The sequence below is a fragment of the Mycotypha africana genome (assembly GCF_025528875.1).
Source record: "Mycotypha africana strain NRRL 2978 chromosome Unknown BDF20scaffold_16, whole genome shotgun sequence".
Taxonomy (NCBI): domain Eukaryota; kingdom Fungi; phylum Mucoromycota; class Mucoromycetes; order Mucorales; family Mycotyphaceae; genus Mycotypha; species Mycotypha africana.
Genome location: NW_026515740.1, coordinates 175,602 through 189,776, shown reverse-complemented (window position 1 = coordinate 189,776; position 14,175 = coordinate 175,602). Strand labels below are relative to the sequence as shown.

The window sequence follows — 14,175 nt, the reverse complement described above, 5'->3', positions numbered from 1 at the left end:
CAAAATACATAAGAATACCTCAGCTCTTAAGTAATACAATTAAAGAAGTGTAATCGCATCCTTTTCTAAACCAGCTGAAGAGTGCAGACGGGTCAAACATCAAGAGAAAGATACCTTTGCAGAAAACTCAAGTCATTCTTGGTCAAATTCAGTAATTGCTTCGATTGTAAAACGACTCGCATCATTTAGATTGATGATAAAATAGTTTCCCCAACCCACATGGGATTTTTACGTAATACTGTTATTTGCTAAAACAGGAAGGCTTCCGCTACGAGCATTGTGAGGGTTCCACACAGACGAATAAAGGAGAGACACTCTAATATGAAGGACCGACCGTTGACAGTAGAACAATCAAATTTCTTATGCCAAAACTTGATGTATGAATACAACTCCTTAAACTAAGCCCTTCATCGGTCATCAAACTCTTTATATTTCTTTTTTCTTCTTTCCACACTTCTATCAACTCTTCTTCATTGCTTTCAACAATCAGATCGATACGCCAAGCTGCGAGAAATGATATACTATTTGACACTGAGCCTCAGTTTATTATTTGGGAGCGTCGTAGTAGCTTTGTACTACTATTATCAAACTACTTATAAGAAGTTTCAAGCCATATTAGCTGCAGAAAAGTTCAAGGATTTGCCAGAGGTTCAGAATCCTATTTCATTGAAAGTAGAGTCAGGCAAAATACCGGAATGGTTTAGTGGTATAATGTACCGAGTCGGTAAATGACTCTATTTTAAATACGTGTCGCAAAAGAATATAACGTTTTTGAAGCGTAAATGCTTAAAACCCGATATTTCGTTTTTGTAGGTCCAGGAAGATTCAACCTTCAGCAGGAAAATGGTCCTTCCTTCTCTATTCGTCATGCTTTTGATGGTTTACCTTTTATGCATCGCTTTCATATCAATGGCTCAAACCAAACTGTCACTTATAACTCACGCGTTCTGTTTAAAGCAGCACAAACCTCGTTTGAAGGAAACAATAAGAAGGACATCTCGCCTATATTCTTTGGCCATCTTTCTCAAATCAGCTTTTTGGAATGGTTCGTGCACTTGGTGAATCGCATGCGTGTGCTTATTCTTTTTCCTACCCCAAAGTCCAATATGGCTCCTGACAGTGCTTCTGTAGGCGTTACAGTCACTCCTGGTTTTCCATTGCCTAAAGCGCTCCACGGCGCAGAGGACAAGGAGAAGGTGTTGGTGTCCAAGACTGACGCAAATATACTTCAGAAAATTCATGCCGAAACATTAGGTAAAAAAAAAAAAAGAAAAAAGACAAGGTTTGTTGATAAATATAACAATAATTTAATATATACTTTGAAATCCTTAAGAGCCTCAACGTCTTTTCGATTACGCTGATTATGACGCACGCTTCGATGGTCAATTCTCTGCCGCTCATCATCAATACGATCCGATAACAAAAGAAGTCTTCAACTTTTCCCTTACGATTACCCCACAACCAAAATTAATTGTCTTTAAAATCTCTCCTGATGGTAAAACCACTACTATCTTGTCCACGATTACTCATCATTATGACAAGAAAACGCCTTTTGGAGCCGCTTACATCCATTCATTTTGGTTAACCAAGAATTATGTCATCATACCCGAAGCCCCTTTAGCCATAAAAGATAAGGGTCTGAACATGCTTCTCACCGGGTCCTTCTTATCTAGTATGTCTTGGGACATCCATCGCCCAACGTACTGCCATGTGATTCGACGCCACCCAATCAATGGCGAGGATGGCTTAATTGCCTCTATTCCTATAAAAGATAACTTCTTCACTTTTCATACTGGAAATGCGTACGAAATCACCTGTCCCTCTACAGGTGATAGTCTCTTGACGTTGAAAAGTGCTTCATTTGCAAATGGAGATATTATGCATCAATTACATAGTTATGGTGTACCTCATCATAAGCGCCCTTCTTGGGATGATGCCCCCGTCTCTGATCAGTCTTCGCATTCGAGATTTTTAAACGGATTGAATCATCCTCCTCGTCGGCAAACTTGTTTTGGTGATTTCGTCCAATATCAGTTGAATTTGACCAAAAATGCTGTTCGTCAAATTGATGTGTTGGCAAAAAATGTCGAGTTTCCACGCTTCAATCAACAAAAGAGTATGCTAGAAGAACGTTATGTCTATGGTTGCCAATTGTACGGATATACAGAAAAGAAGGATGAGACATGCTGCCTTGTCAAAATTGATACTACTACTTCCAAGCCATCATACTCCAGTGATAATGTATTGACCTATATCAAAGAAGGCTATATGTGTTCTGAACCGATTTTTGTTCCCCAACCCTCTGCAACTGAAGAAGACGATGGTGTTTTATTAAGCTTGATGAATCACGCAGACTGTTGTTATCTGATTATTTTGGATGCAAAAACAATGAAAGAAGCAGCACGTGTCAAAATTGGACAATTTACAGCTATTACATTCCATGGATCATATGTTGATCATGAATTTGAACCCGTTAACATTAGCTGATGAATATGCTTTTATCGTCATCATATATCTTTGTCTATAGATTATCGACTGAAGTTTCTTAAAGCAGTTGCTGCTGCTTTCACTTATTTTCGTTTTCATTTCTAGCTATAATATCATACATAAAAGGAAACTTTACGCAAAAGCAGATTAAGCTTTTTTCATTTGTAACCGAAGAACTCAGACATCCAAAAGACTGCCCAGCTTGCGTTGAATTGATTTCTGAGTGCCGATGATTTTGGATAATCTGCCTCTAAACATTGAGCCAGATCAAAAAAATGAAAAAATCAAACACCGTTTAAAACATAAGGTTTCTCATGTCGGGTACTTCTTGACGGCCTTTCCTAGCAACTTAATATTTTGACAACTTGTGGGATTATAGTGAAAAAAAGCTACGATTGCTTGCGATTATTTGTTATGATACTTCTACATATCTTCATGAACGGTTATTGTAAGTGCTGAAATTGAGTAAGCGAACGTTTGATTTTCAAAGGAAAAAAATTTTGCTTGGTTCTCCTTAAATTTCAAAAAATAAATCAGATAAGCAAGTGCTCTACTTTTGGAAGATAATTGAAAAGGCTATCATATAAAGGTCACATCATCCGTCATATTCTGATCTACTCAAACTTACCTGCGTTGTACCTCTGGTTTTTTTTTCTACTTGAATCGGGTGATATTTCATTTTTGAAGACATATACACTTGCGGTCTAAAGTAAGTCAATCTGGTGATTATTTTCAGGGCTGTGATCGTCTCTGCAGCAATTGATAGACATTTAACCGACTTTTTTTTCTATATGTCTAACCACAATGAAACATATAAAGCGAACAGCCCAAGCTGATCAGTTGGGAAAAGACAAATCTTTTTTTGAATGGATGCGCTTGAGTATTTATCTGGAAACCAAAAAACATGTTAGCCAGCCATCAATAACAGACGTGATATAAATCAGGAAAAATCAACCATAGCCTCTTGAATACCCTAAGTAACTTCACTGAATGATTAAGGAGATGAATTAATGCCGTTAATGTTGAGAGTTATGAATTGAGCTGTAGGACCGATTTGCTGACTAAGAGCGATAAATAATGGATGAAGATCGTTATTCTCTGTATGAAAAATCACTACAAAGCTTCAGATCGAAATCACTTCCATAAAGAGCTAAAGAAAAGATAAGAAACAATCAGATGATGAGCAAGATATTAAAAAAGAAGAAGGTTGTATGTATGAGTCCTAAGATCCTTCTTTTATTGATTATCTTAGCCAAAAAGCAGTTAAATTATGTACGGAACGTTCTTTATATAATTTGAATAAGCATCATCTTAATATATATTCGCGCAATGCCAAGAACTTTATTATGGAAGAGAGTTAGCTTATATCGTAAATGCTCCTCTACTTTCTATGAGATATATCAAACTCATAGTATGTATTGTTAGCCAATTTTGAATTAATGTTTCATACATTTGAGAATATATTGATTATCACAGATATTGTCGAGAAGCTTTCCAATCATGAATCTTTTGCGTAGCGAAATTATGTAAACAAATGCAATTTGTTTTGATCAATCTGTTTGATTGCAGATATTTGAATTTGAAGGAATAGCGTATTGTAAAAGCTCGACTATATTGCAGTTTTCTTACGAGGTTGCATTCTCGATGCATAATATGCCAAGATACGGGATTTGCATTTTAATCTCAAACGATATGTTCCCGAACTTCTCTCAAAATATAACTTGCCACTTTGATTCTGACGCACCGCAGAACACCACTAGTGCTCACTATGCTTCTGAAAACGATGGTGATCAGAAAGGGGCTCTCACTCACTTTGCAAAGATTTTCGAGCATGCTGCTATTCTTTGTAGCATTATTGTTGCAGAAAGAGCCGAACATGTAAGGTTGTATGCATGTACTGTTAGATTTCCTGTATTTATTTTGAATTTGCAGTTAAAAATACGCTGTTGTTTTGCAATAGTTGCTGACCGTTTCTGTAGAGAAGATCCCATGTATGGTTTTTTTTTTTTTTTTTCTCTCTCTTTAGAAGCGCCTTAGGAATCGTTTATTTGCTGTTGTGAGCCCCCTTTGATTTTTTGGTGATTTGAATATAAATACAATCATTTTATCCCTGTTTCAAACCTTTTCCATATTTTCAACTCCAAAACAATCAATATCAACATCGTTATGACCTACGTCGATCAGGAACAACTTGAATTTCAACAAGAAGTTGAAAGAGTAAAACAATGGTGGGCTTCTCCTCGTTTCAAACTTGTCAAACGCCCTTACACTGCTGAATCTATTGTCTCAAAGCGTGGCACTTTCCCTACTCAATACAGATCAAACGAACAAGGAAAGAAATTATGGCAGATCCTTCAGCACAACAAAGCTACTGGTGGAACCTCTCATACTTTTGGTGCTCTTGATCCTGTCCAAGTCACTCAAATGGCTCCTCATCTCGACACTGTCTATGTTTCAGGCTGGCAATGTTCTTCTACTGCTTCTACTTCTAATGAACCAGGACCCGATCTTGCTGACTATCCTATGGATACAGTTCCCAATAAGGTCGAGCATCTCTTCTTTGCACAATTGTTTCACGATAGAAAACAACGTGAGGCCCGCCTTGCAATGTCACCCGACGAAAGAGCCCGCACTCCCAAGATTGATTATCTACGGCCTATTATTGCCGATGGCGATACTGGCCATGGTGGTATAACAGCTGTTATGAAGTTGACCAAGATGTTCGTTGAACGTGGTGCAGCCGGTATTCATGGTAAGATTTAATCTGTTGATACGCTAAGAATGTAAAAAAGAAGGAGGGTTTGATCCAGAATATTATAATCGCTTTTCTGATCATTCCATGTGAAAGAGCTCTGACACATTTGTGCTTATATCAATTTGATAATCAAAATATAGTCGAAGACCAATCTCCTGCTACTAAAAAGTGTGGGCATATGGCTGGTAAAGTTTTGGTACCTATTGCTGAACATATAAATCGGCTCGTCGCTATCCGTGCTCAATATGATATAATGGGAGTGGAAAACATTGTAGTTGCTCGTACTGACGCTGAAGCTGCTACTCTAATTTCAAGTAACATTGATCCCCGCGATCATGAATTTATTGTTGGGGCTACCAACCCCAGTTTAAGACCTTTAGCTACTTTACTGCAAGAAGCCGAACGTCAAGGAGTTCAAGGAAGTAAACTTCAGGCTATCGAAGATGGTTGGGTTGCGAAAGCTGGTTTAAAGCGCTACGGAACTGCTGTTGCCGAAGAATTGGTGGCTCTAGGTAGAGGACATTTGGCTGAAAAATATTTGAGTGAAATTCGGTTCAAGTCAAATGCAGAAGCTCGTGCTATTGCTAAAGATCGATATGATGTTATTATTCATTGGGACTGGGACGCTTGTCGTGTACGTGAAGGCATGTATCGCTATGATGGAGGTACTGAAGCCGCTATTGCACGTTCGATTGCATTCTCTGAATATGCTGACATGCTTTGGATGGAAACAAAGAAGCCTATTTTGTCACAAGCTGAACAGTTTGCTAAAGGTGTATTGAGCAAATCCCCCAATTCTTTGCTGTGTTATAACTTATCACCTTCATTCAATTGGTAGGCTTTTTTTTTTTCATTACTTGTCCGTAACGGATGAAAGTACGGAACATTAACATACTAAGCGCTAATCAATAGGGATGCTGCAGGTTTAAACGATCAAGATATGGGCACATATATAGAGAAACTAGGAAAACTTGGATTTGTTTGGCAATTTATTACATTAGGTGGTTTACATGCAAACGCTCTAGCAACTGGTAATTACATTTAATTAATTTATTGTTTTAGTGGCTAATTCATTAATACTTTTATCTACACTTCGACAATTATAGCTACTTTTGCTAAAAGCTTTAAAGAGAGTGGAATGTATGGTTATGTTTCCAACGTGCAACGTAAAGAGAGAGAACACGGTGTAGATGTTTTACAGCATCAAAAATGGTCAGGTGCCAACTATGTTGATGAATTAATGAAGGTTGTGACAGGTGGTATATCAGCAACTGCTGCTATGGGCGAAGGCGTTACAGAAGATCAATTCAGAAATTAATCTTGTCAATAATCCGTATCATATTTTTGTTTGAATCAGTACCTTTATCATTAATCATAAGATACAATGTAACAATTCTCCTATTCTCTAAAGAATAAAAGCTAATCAAACGGATTGTCATTTGGATATACGTTATATTGCCTCTGTATAAAGTCTAATGATGCGAACAATTCGGAAGCTTCATTAAATATTATGCCTACTTGCTGAGAAATTAGGTCCACAAAGGTTTAACAACTATTGCCTTTTAATCTTTTTGTACCAAGAGCGCAACTATATCAAACAAAAAGAATAGAACCCTCAGACCATCAATCGTCCGCCCATCAAACAAAACTGCATAGTTTAGCGATCCCAAACCTTTCCATCATGAACTTGCTCAAAAGTTCAATCACAAGATAATTCAATTATATATACGAAATTCAAATGTAGCTAGTAGTAGTGTTCCAATATTGCGATCATAACGACGCTAACTGTTTTAGATCCTCGTAAAAGTATTGCAAAACTCTTCTAACAGCATAACAAAAAAATATGATCAATTCATATATTAATTGAAACGAAACTATATTTTAAATTATCTTACATGCTCAATCGCTCTATCTACCACTAACGTAAGTTTATAATTGCAATTTTACAATACTTCTTTTTTGTATATTTGCATACACCGTCCTATTCCTTCAGTATATCGCAATCATTTTTCTCCATTCGTTACGGCAGTTACGAGCCGACATTTTGTAAACGTATGATTTTATATGGCTGCTATAATGATTTCATTGTCTATCGTTATGCATTTATACACAATTGTGTGCTCTATTAAGTTTACCTTGCTATTTAGCTGACTGATGCAGTTTTCCATTGAAATAGTAACTATTGTAAAAGCTTTTTGCGCTCCTCAGGTTTTGCAATTGCAATCTCTGGCTAGTAATCCGCCGGTCCTATATATATTGTTCTCATTTTGGCCAACAAAGAAAGCAATAACAATAGTGAACTATATAACCCATTCTAAGAAATGTTCTCCTGAACTTGTCAGTAACCTAGGGTGTTCATTTTGTTGTCAAAACTTTTTGTTGTCTTGCTAGTAGCACCCTTCATCATTTCGGGCTTTGTAACGCGGTCATACAGTCTCATGGGCTGCAAGAAAAGTTTAGTAAGTCAAGTATAAATGCACGCTTGAATCAACTGTATGAGTTTCCCTAATCCAGATGACTACTTTGCCTTAATTATTCTTATTACTAGACTGAGAATCTATTATCGTGATCCCTCATTTCTGCCTATACGCGTCGTTATCCTACGATTCGATGTCTCCTACTCTCACCTGTATTTTTTCAGCGATTACCTACTAACAGGCATTCTCTCTTCTCAAATAAGTCTTATTACCCTACTTAAATCACAAGCTGTATTAATTATTCATTGAATTATCTTCTTTTAAAGATTTAATGATACCTTCTGACAACACTGGTCGTATGCCACAAAATATTGGCATAAAAATCAATTATATTATGCATCAATGTAGTTGTATAAAAAAGAAAATCAATATCGCAAAGTAAAGAACAAAATCGTCTACATATCAGAGGCATCTCAATAAGTACAACATTGATGCTGAAACTAATGTCGTGCTTACGAGGATAGCTTCTTTAATTAAGCTCTTATTTTCCTTTTTTTTATTACTAGGATCCTGTTTTTTTTCTTAAGAGAGAGAGAAAAAGCTTAACCTTCATCTTTATTCCATATTCCTTATCTTTTATACTATTATATTGTTGCATAAGGTTACTAATTAGTATCATCAATTTTGAGGCACGTCACGAAGCTAAAAAAAAACCCCGCTAGATGACTCTAACAGAGAAAAAAAATGCGTGGTCGGGGAATCGAACCCCGGCCCTTCGCGTGGCAGGCGAAGATTATACCACTTAACCAACCACGCATGATTAATATTGAAAAGTAGCATTTCTGTGAGATCGGCTCGACTAATCGGTGTTTAACTATTTCCATTTTTGGTCTCTGAGTGATTTGGTAGCTCTCACGTTACGTCAGCAAGTAGCTCTCTTTCCTCGTCGGAGATTATCCTTCTTAAAATTTCCGTTCCTTTTTATTTTCTCCAACTTTGTAAAGTTTATACTTGATCAAAATTTTAAACAACGTATTTGATCTATCTGTCATATTTGAGAGTAGATGATATACAAACATTAAAGATATAATTCACTTTATGAAGGATAAAGATGAATTATACAATATTGCAAACCAGAAATAATTAAAAACTACATAAACTCTAATATATGAGTACCGTGAATTAAGTGTTGTGTTTAGTTGACAGCATCATATGAGATGTGGAGAACTCGTATACAAATTATACAAGATCCTCAGACCTCATTACTGCTGAAATAATATAAAGTAGAGTAGGAAACGAATATAGAATAAGTGATGATTCTTATACGAGATTAGCTACCTCGTATAAGGCTGAACAGGTTGTCATTTAGGATATATAGTTTACTTATTTTACTGTAATACGTTACTATATGACATAGGATATATAGTAGAGTTAATATATGGACATGCAGGATATATTGATTCAACACCAAGGTATAATAGGTTATAAATACTATTCTTTGCCTTCGGTATAAAGAATGATTACAAGATAATAGGCTATGATCATCCTTTACAATAACTGTTCACTCAACTCAAACACCACGCACGAATACTATTTTCCTAATTAATACTATTTTCCCTGCAAGTAGTGCTACATAATGGTTAGCACGGGAAAATAGGTTAGTTGCATGATCACTAGATCAAGCCATGGATACGTTTACAAGTCCACCCGCTCCAAGTAGATGCGTAATCTCCTCAAGGGAGGATTCTATTCTTTTACGGTTCGGAAAACGTACGTCTTCTTTGAGTTGAATAACTCAGCTGTCAATTTCTAAGTTCCGCAATTTGAAGAAAGATATTTAACATTTTGCAGTAGATATTTTCTCTTCTCTTTGAACTTAAACTTGATTCAAAATAAAGACTTACTAGTTTGATCTCGTTAAGCTTTTTACTGTTTCTAACTAAGTGATATTTTACCCTCAAGTCATCAAATACCACAATATTGTTTCTCATAAAGCTTGGCATTAAGGGCAATCGAAAAAACATTGGTTGTTAGTCCCTAAAAGTGGCACACAGTAGGATGGGAATTTGTAAAGCATAAGTGATAATATGGGTTGTCATAGGCATAAGAGTTTACGAAGTCGGCGTTAAGGATCTTGTTATGGATAAAACGGTTCGAACTCTCTTGTTGTATGGCGAAGATCATGGGTCCTCCTATGCATTTTCTACCAGGCAATAAACTATTTAAAATCGGGTTGAAAAGAAGCATTTTGCCAAAGAATGGATCGAGAAACTGTCCATCCGTTTTTATTAATTAAATATGCATTAATCCACATACTATTAGAACCTTGGCCCAGTCCACAGTGGATAAAAATGCCAACGTGGTCTCCTCACTGAAGAAGGTGAATCTTTGTCTTTTCATGGTGCAGTTTGTCTACGAAGAGTTATTGGTTTGTCTGTGAGACTACCCAACCATTATAGAAAATAAACAAACAAGAGAGATGGTGGAATCAAAAAGAACTAACAGTATAATGGGTAATAGTAGTAAATTTGAGGAAAATGGAAAAGGTGGAACTAACAGTAAACATTTTTATGCTCCTGTTTCTGCATTCATGGATGCCTTAGATAGAAGTGAAATAGAGAGACTCAATCTGGTTATGAATAACGCCTTGATTCACCCTTCTAAAGAACTCAAGTTATATATTCACCGTTGAGAACTGTACTTATCTTCCATTTACTCTCCAATGGTCAATCTAATCGATGAATGGTGGGTAAAGATGAAACTTATTTATCGTCGAAGCCGCTTATTACCTGGATACACTATGTCTGTTTACGCAACAGAGGCCACAGCAAATAAGTTAAGGGAACCTAAACAGCTGGATCAGACAATTTATTGATAGTTTCAAGAATTGCAAAATAGAGCTATCAATCTTATAATCATATATATGAAGGTTCCAATGAACATTATTATGATTAGTTATATAATTGAACGCTAGTAACTATACTTGGTATATTGTATTCTTAAGATCATTTTAAATACGAAGTATTTTGACCTAAGCGAAATCGATAATATACGCCACATGAATCCAAGTAATCTTTTATTCAGACTTGTCATAATTTACTGGACAAATTAGATAAACAATGAAATAATATAAGAAAGTTTATGAACCCTTGAAGAAAAGGTTGCTAGGTTCAGCAGGTGGTGATGTTTTTGCAGTGCGAGGGGGATTCCAAGAACCACGAATCCAAGTTTGTTTGGTAGAAAGGTCGTCATGTACCATTTGGGAAGCAGGACGTTTGGCAGATTTTTTTTTGTGTACGGAGTGATATAATGCGATGTTCATACTTGTTATTGATTACTACGCAATTATCACGAAAGCATAACAAAGTAAATGCAAGTTCCAAGTACTTGTCGAATGAATCTAGCAAGCTATTAACTGCTGATTGATAAAACTGGGTTCCAACATAAAGACCGTTCTCTTGCAGTGTCAAGTTCACAAAAAAAATCTCTAGACCATAGATTTGCAGAGAATCAACACTGTCGATAAAGCAACCATCCAACAGGTATCTGTCCACATGAAGTCAGCGAGTTTATAACCTTGGCCGGAAGGTCTGGGTAAACTTTTGAAACTTCATCGTGCTTGGGATAGAGCATTGCAATTATTGCTCTTCAACGAGGAATTCCTAGTAAGCGCAAGTCATCAGCTTGCGTTGATTGATGCTTTTGCTTTCAATCAAAAGTTTACATCTATCACTAGTGAATTTCGCGTCTCCTGGGTCTTCATCTGACACTTCTGCGACACCCACTTCGTTTTTAACATTATACCTTTGTCGAATGCCATCATGCAGAATTCGAAGATCAACCTTGAGAGGCATGTTTTTAATTGTGTCGGCCAATGTCAGGTACGTGTCGCCCCATTTTAAACGCAGATCAGTGAAATGGAATAAGCGTTCGATGACGACTCCCCAAAACTTCACAATATAATCCCATTCAGAATTATTAATAGTATCATTGAAAAGGCTTGGTTGATGCTTTATGACTTTTAGAATTTGCAGAATAAAATTGTTGCAGAAAGACACTTCAGCTTCATCTACATTCAACTCTGGATCATGCTGGGCCGCCAGCTCTTTAGCCTTGGTATAGTGTGATATTTGTGGTTGTTTTATGCTTAGTGAACGCGACTTATAATTTGATATAAACTGTAAGTTAAAATAAGTCTTCTTACCTTTTATTATACACCAAAAATCAGAGAGGGAAGCGTTCATAGCGAACTGAATGTTTGTATTGACAACAAAAGAAAGAAGGAAAGGAAAGAGGTAAAAAAAAAAAGGAGCTAAATACTCGTTCTCAACCAGTAGGAATGCAGCATTATGTATGCGTATGTCTTTAGAGTACACGATGACGTGTGCAAGTGTTATTATGATTCTATGATCATAATAACGAGTCAAATGCTTGAAAGTGTGTCTAATTCATCTTTATATATTATAGGAGGTATGGAAATACCACATAGATGGCCTTCCAGTTTTGATCAAAGCTTTTGTTTCGTCTGTACGAAGCAAGAATAGGTTTCAACATAGCTCTAATATCGCTATAAATGCCAGTGTTATATTTCTTTGGCTTGTACTTCTTTTGTAGCTGAACCCATTGGTCTAAATAAAGATGTTTGAGCATGGGCATATCGAAAACTTAAATCAACTATTGAATTTAGACCAAGGGATACAATAGCTTTCTTGTTTACATCCAACTGGTGGTAGTCCTGTCGCAGTTTAATAGCCATCGTCTTTATAATCGATCCTACAGATTCATCATTGTCTGAAACGAAGACATTATTGTTTTCAATTATAATATCTTTTTGTTCAGTTGAAGTGCTTTGGTTTGTTTTTTGTGCTTTTACAAGTCTTTTCTTTAAATCGCTCAATTGTTCGTTTGCTGAGCATTCAACTTGAACAAAAAAGTATTCTTAGCCAAGCCCTCAACTCGAGATGTATCAATGTTCTCTTTATCTTTGTCCATAATTCGTAAATAAACCAACAAAAATGCAATTCATAAAAACAGAGTTTATGGGAATTATATACGTCCCGTTGCCAAGTGACATGGATGGCGCTTTATTTTCCTTTTATAAGTACAAAAAACAATAGAACATGTGAAGCTTATTTCTCACCACACTCCCTTCTTTCTTCTATTTATATCTTCTAAAAGACTATTTGATAAATCCATTGTTTACAGGGGAAACTCGTTAAAAAAATTGTCTATCATTCGTATTGCCCTCTTGGTATCACAATAGTAGTTACCCTATCTAATCGAAAGTACGCAATAGTCACCCTTACTTATCGAATTGTCCCGTAGTATCGTAGACTTTTTCTCTACTAGGTGTCGTTAAAAGATATGCAGCGTTATTGCTCACCTACACAGTACTACACCGCATTGCTACAAGCACGGCCCGTTATTGAGACTATGTGTTCACGCTAATACTACAATTTGTTCCAAACTGCTACTCTTACTCTATTAATAGTACAAAAAAGGAAGATAAAATGATGAAAAACGTTACTGAAAAATTTCATTACAAGAGACACAATAGACTATCTTTTCATCAGTCAGTATTTCATTAGATTCTTTACTATACCGAGCCACAAAAATCCGAACTTGCATAAGCAAAGCTATGTCGAGTTTAGCACTAACGCTTATATTGTGATTTCACATTTGATATGAAAGGTAATTTAGATTAACTCTCGTCTAATAGCAGGTTTTTTTAATTTTTGGATATTCTGGATATTGCCTAGTCCGCTTGTACTCCTTGCTGAATATGCTGCACTCTGATGTAAATTGTGCATTTTTCGTATAATGTGGAAAGAATCGTACCTAAGAAGTTGAGGATAATAGTAGTATATTGGAATAAAATAATAGCTACTACAGAAGTGCGACGTAACAATTCTGGTGATTTATGGCTCCTACGAACGTTGTCCATAATGTAGCCTTCCATTCCTGTAACTGCTCTTACTTTGATAAACGGAGCAAACGTTCAATGTTAAACAATCATGTACGAAGTCAATATACAGACGATAGTTTCATCTCATTTAGAGCTAAAATAGCTATACTGTTATATGAATCTTCAATAGAAAGCCTTTCCGTAGGGTCAAGGAATAGGCATAAGCAATAAGCCCTTTCACAGAAGTTCATTTTTGAGCAACTTCTTTGCATGAAAGATACAGACATTTATCGGCGACTCAATTCAGTCTTAAAGGCTGTAGCAATGGTTTTGTGCAGCTTTATTTTGAACTGTCATCAATAACCTTCGAACTGTTTGACAAGCAATATGGTAGTAGTGCAGAGGTCTATTATTTGGTCTCCTCATGAAGGCCATAATCAATTCCTTGTTGGAGGTTCAGAATTGAGACTATACGAATGGACACTCGAAGTAAAATTGCAAAGTGATTAGAAAGCAGGTTTTGAAAGATCATCGCCAACTTAGTGATGTTTATGCTTTTTTTTTGCAACTGTTAGGCTAATGGCACAGCACGCTACATTTCAACTATACCT

General features: G+C 36.3%; 5 protein-coding genes and 1 non-coding gene across 6 annotated transcripts; 3 read left to right on the top strand and 3 right to left on the bottom strand.

Annotated features, from left to right (window-relative positions):
• Positions 1-513: 513 nt before the first annotated feature.
• BDF20DRAFT_840247 (carotenoid oxygenase) lies at positions 514-2,487 on the top strand (the record flags this gene model as incomplete). The annotated part of the gene is made up of 3 exons (XM_053079364.1): positions 514-724; positions 814-1,254; positions 1,334-2,487. The coding sequence occupies 3 exons, from the start codon at positions 514-516 to the stop codon at positions 2,485-2,487; spliced, it is 1,806 nt and encodes a 601-aa protein (XP_052931000.1).
• Positions 2,488-4,653: 2,166 nt separating this feature from the next.
• On the top strand, positions 4,654-6,560 carry BDF20DRAFT_829674 (isocitrate lyase; the record flags this gene model as incomplete). The annotated part of the gene is made up of 4 exons (XM_053078342.1): positions 4,654-5,239; positions 5,383-6,076; positions 6,155-6,273; positions 6,349-6,560. 4 exons carry the CDS (start codon positions 4,654-4,656, stop codon positions 6,558-6,560), a joined length of 1,611 nt encoding a protein of 536 aa, XP_052930999.1.
• A 1,844-nt stretch (positions 6,561-8,404) lies between these two features.
• BDF20DRAFT_t160 lies at positions 8,405-8,475 on the bottom strand. The gene has a single exon. It is a non-coding gene; the product is annotated as a tRNA-Gly (tRNA).
• Positions 8,476-9,344: 869 nt separating this feature from the next.
• On the top strand, positions 9,345-10,680 carry BDF20DRAFT_928252 (uncharacterized protein; the record flags this gene model as incomplete). Its single annotated transcript, XM_053084722.1, has 4 exons — positions 9,345-9,429; positions 9,761-9,827; positions 9,982-10,095; positions 10,183-10,680. 4 exons carry the CDS (start codon positions 9,345-9,347, stop codon positions 10,349-10,351), a joined length of 435 nt encoding a protein of 144 aa, XP_052930998.1. The 3' UTR covers positions 10,352-10,680.
• A 31-nt stretch (positions 10,681-10,711) lies between these two features.
• BDF20DRAFT_900835 (uncharacterized protein) lies at positions 10,712-11,312 on the bottom strand. Its single transcript, XM_053082761.1, has one exon. It carries the CDS (start codon positions 10,979-10,981, stop codon positions 10,799-10,801), a length of 183 nt encoding a protein of 60 aa, XP_052930997.1. The 5' UTR covers positions 10,982-11,312; the 3' UTR covers positions 10,712-10,798.
• Positions 11,241-11,920, bottom strand: BDF20DRAFT_900833 (uncharacterized protein). The gene has a single exon (XM_053082760.1). It carries the CDS (start codon positions 11,901-11,903, stop codon positions 11,322-11,324), a length of 582 nt encoding a protein of 193 aa, XP_052930996.1. The 5' UTR covers positions 11,904-11,920; the 3' UTR covers positions 11,241-11,321.
• Between the last annotated feature and the right edge of the window lie 2,255 nt (positions 11,921-14,175).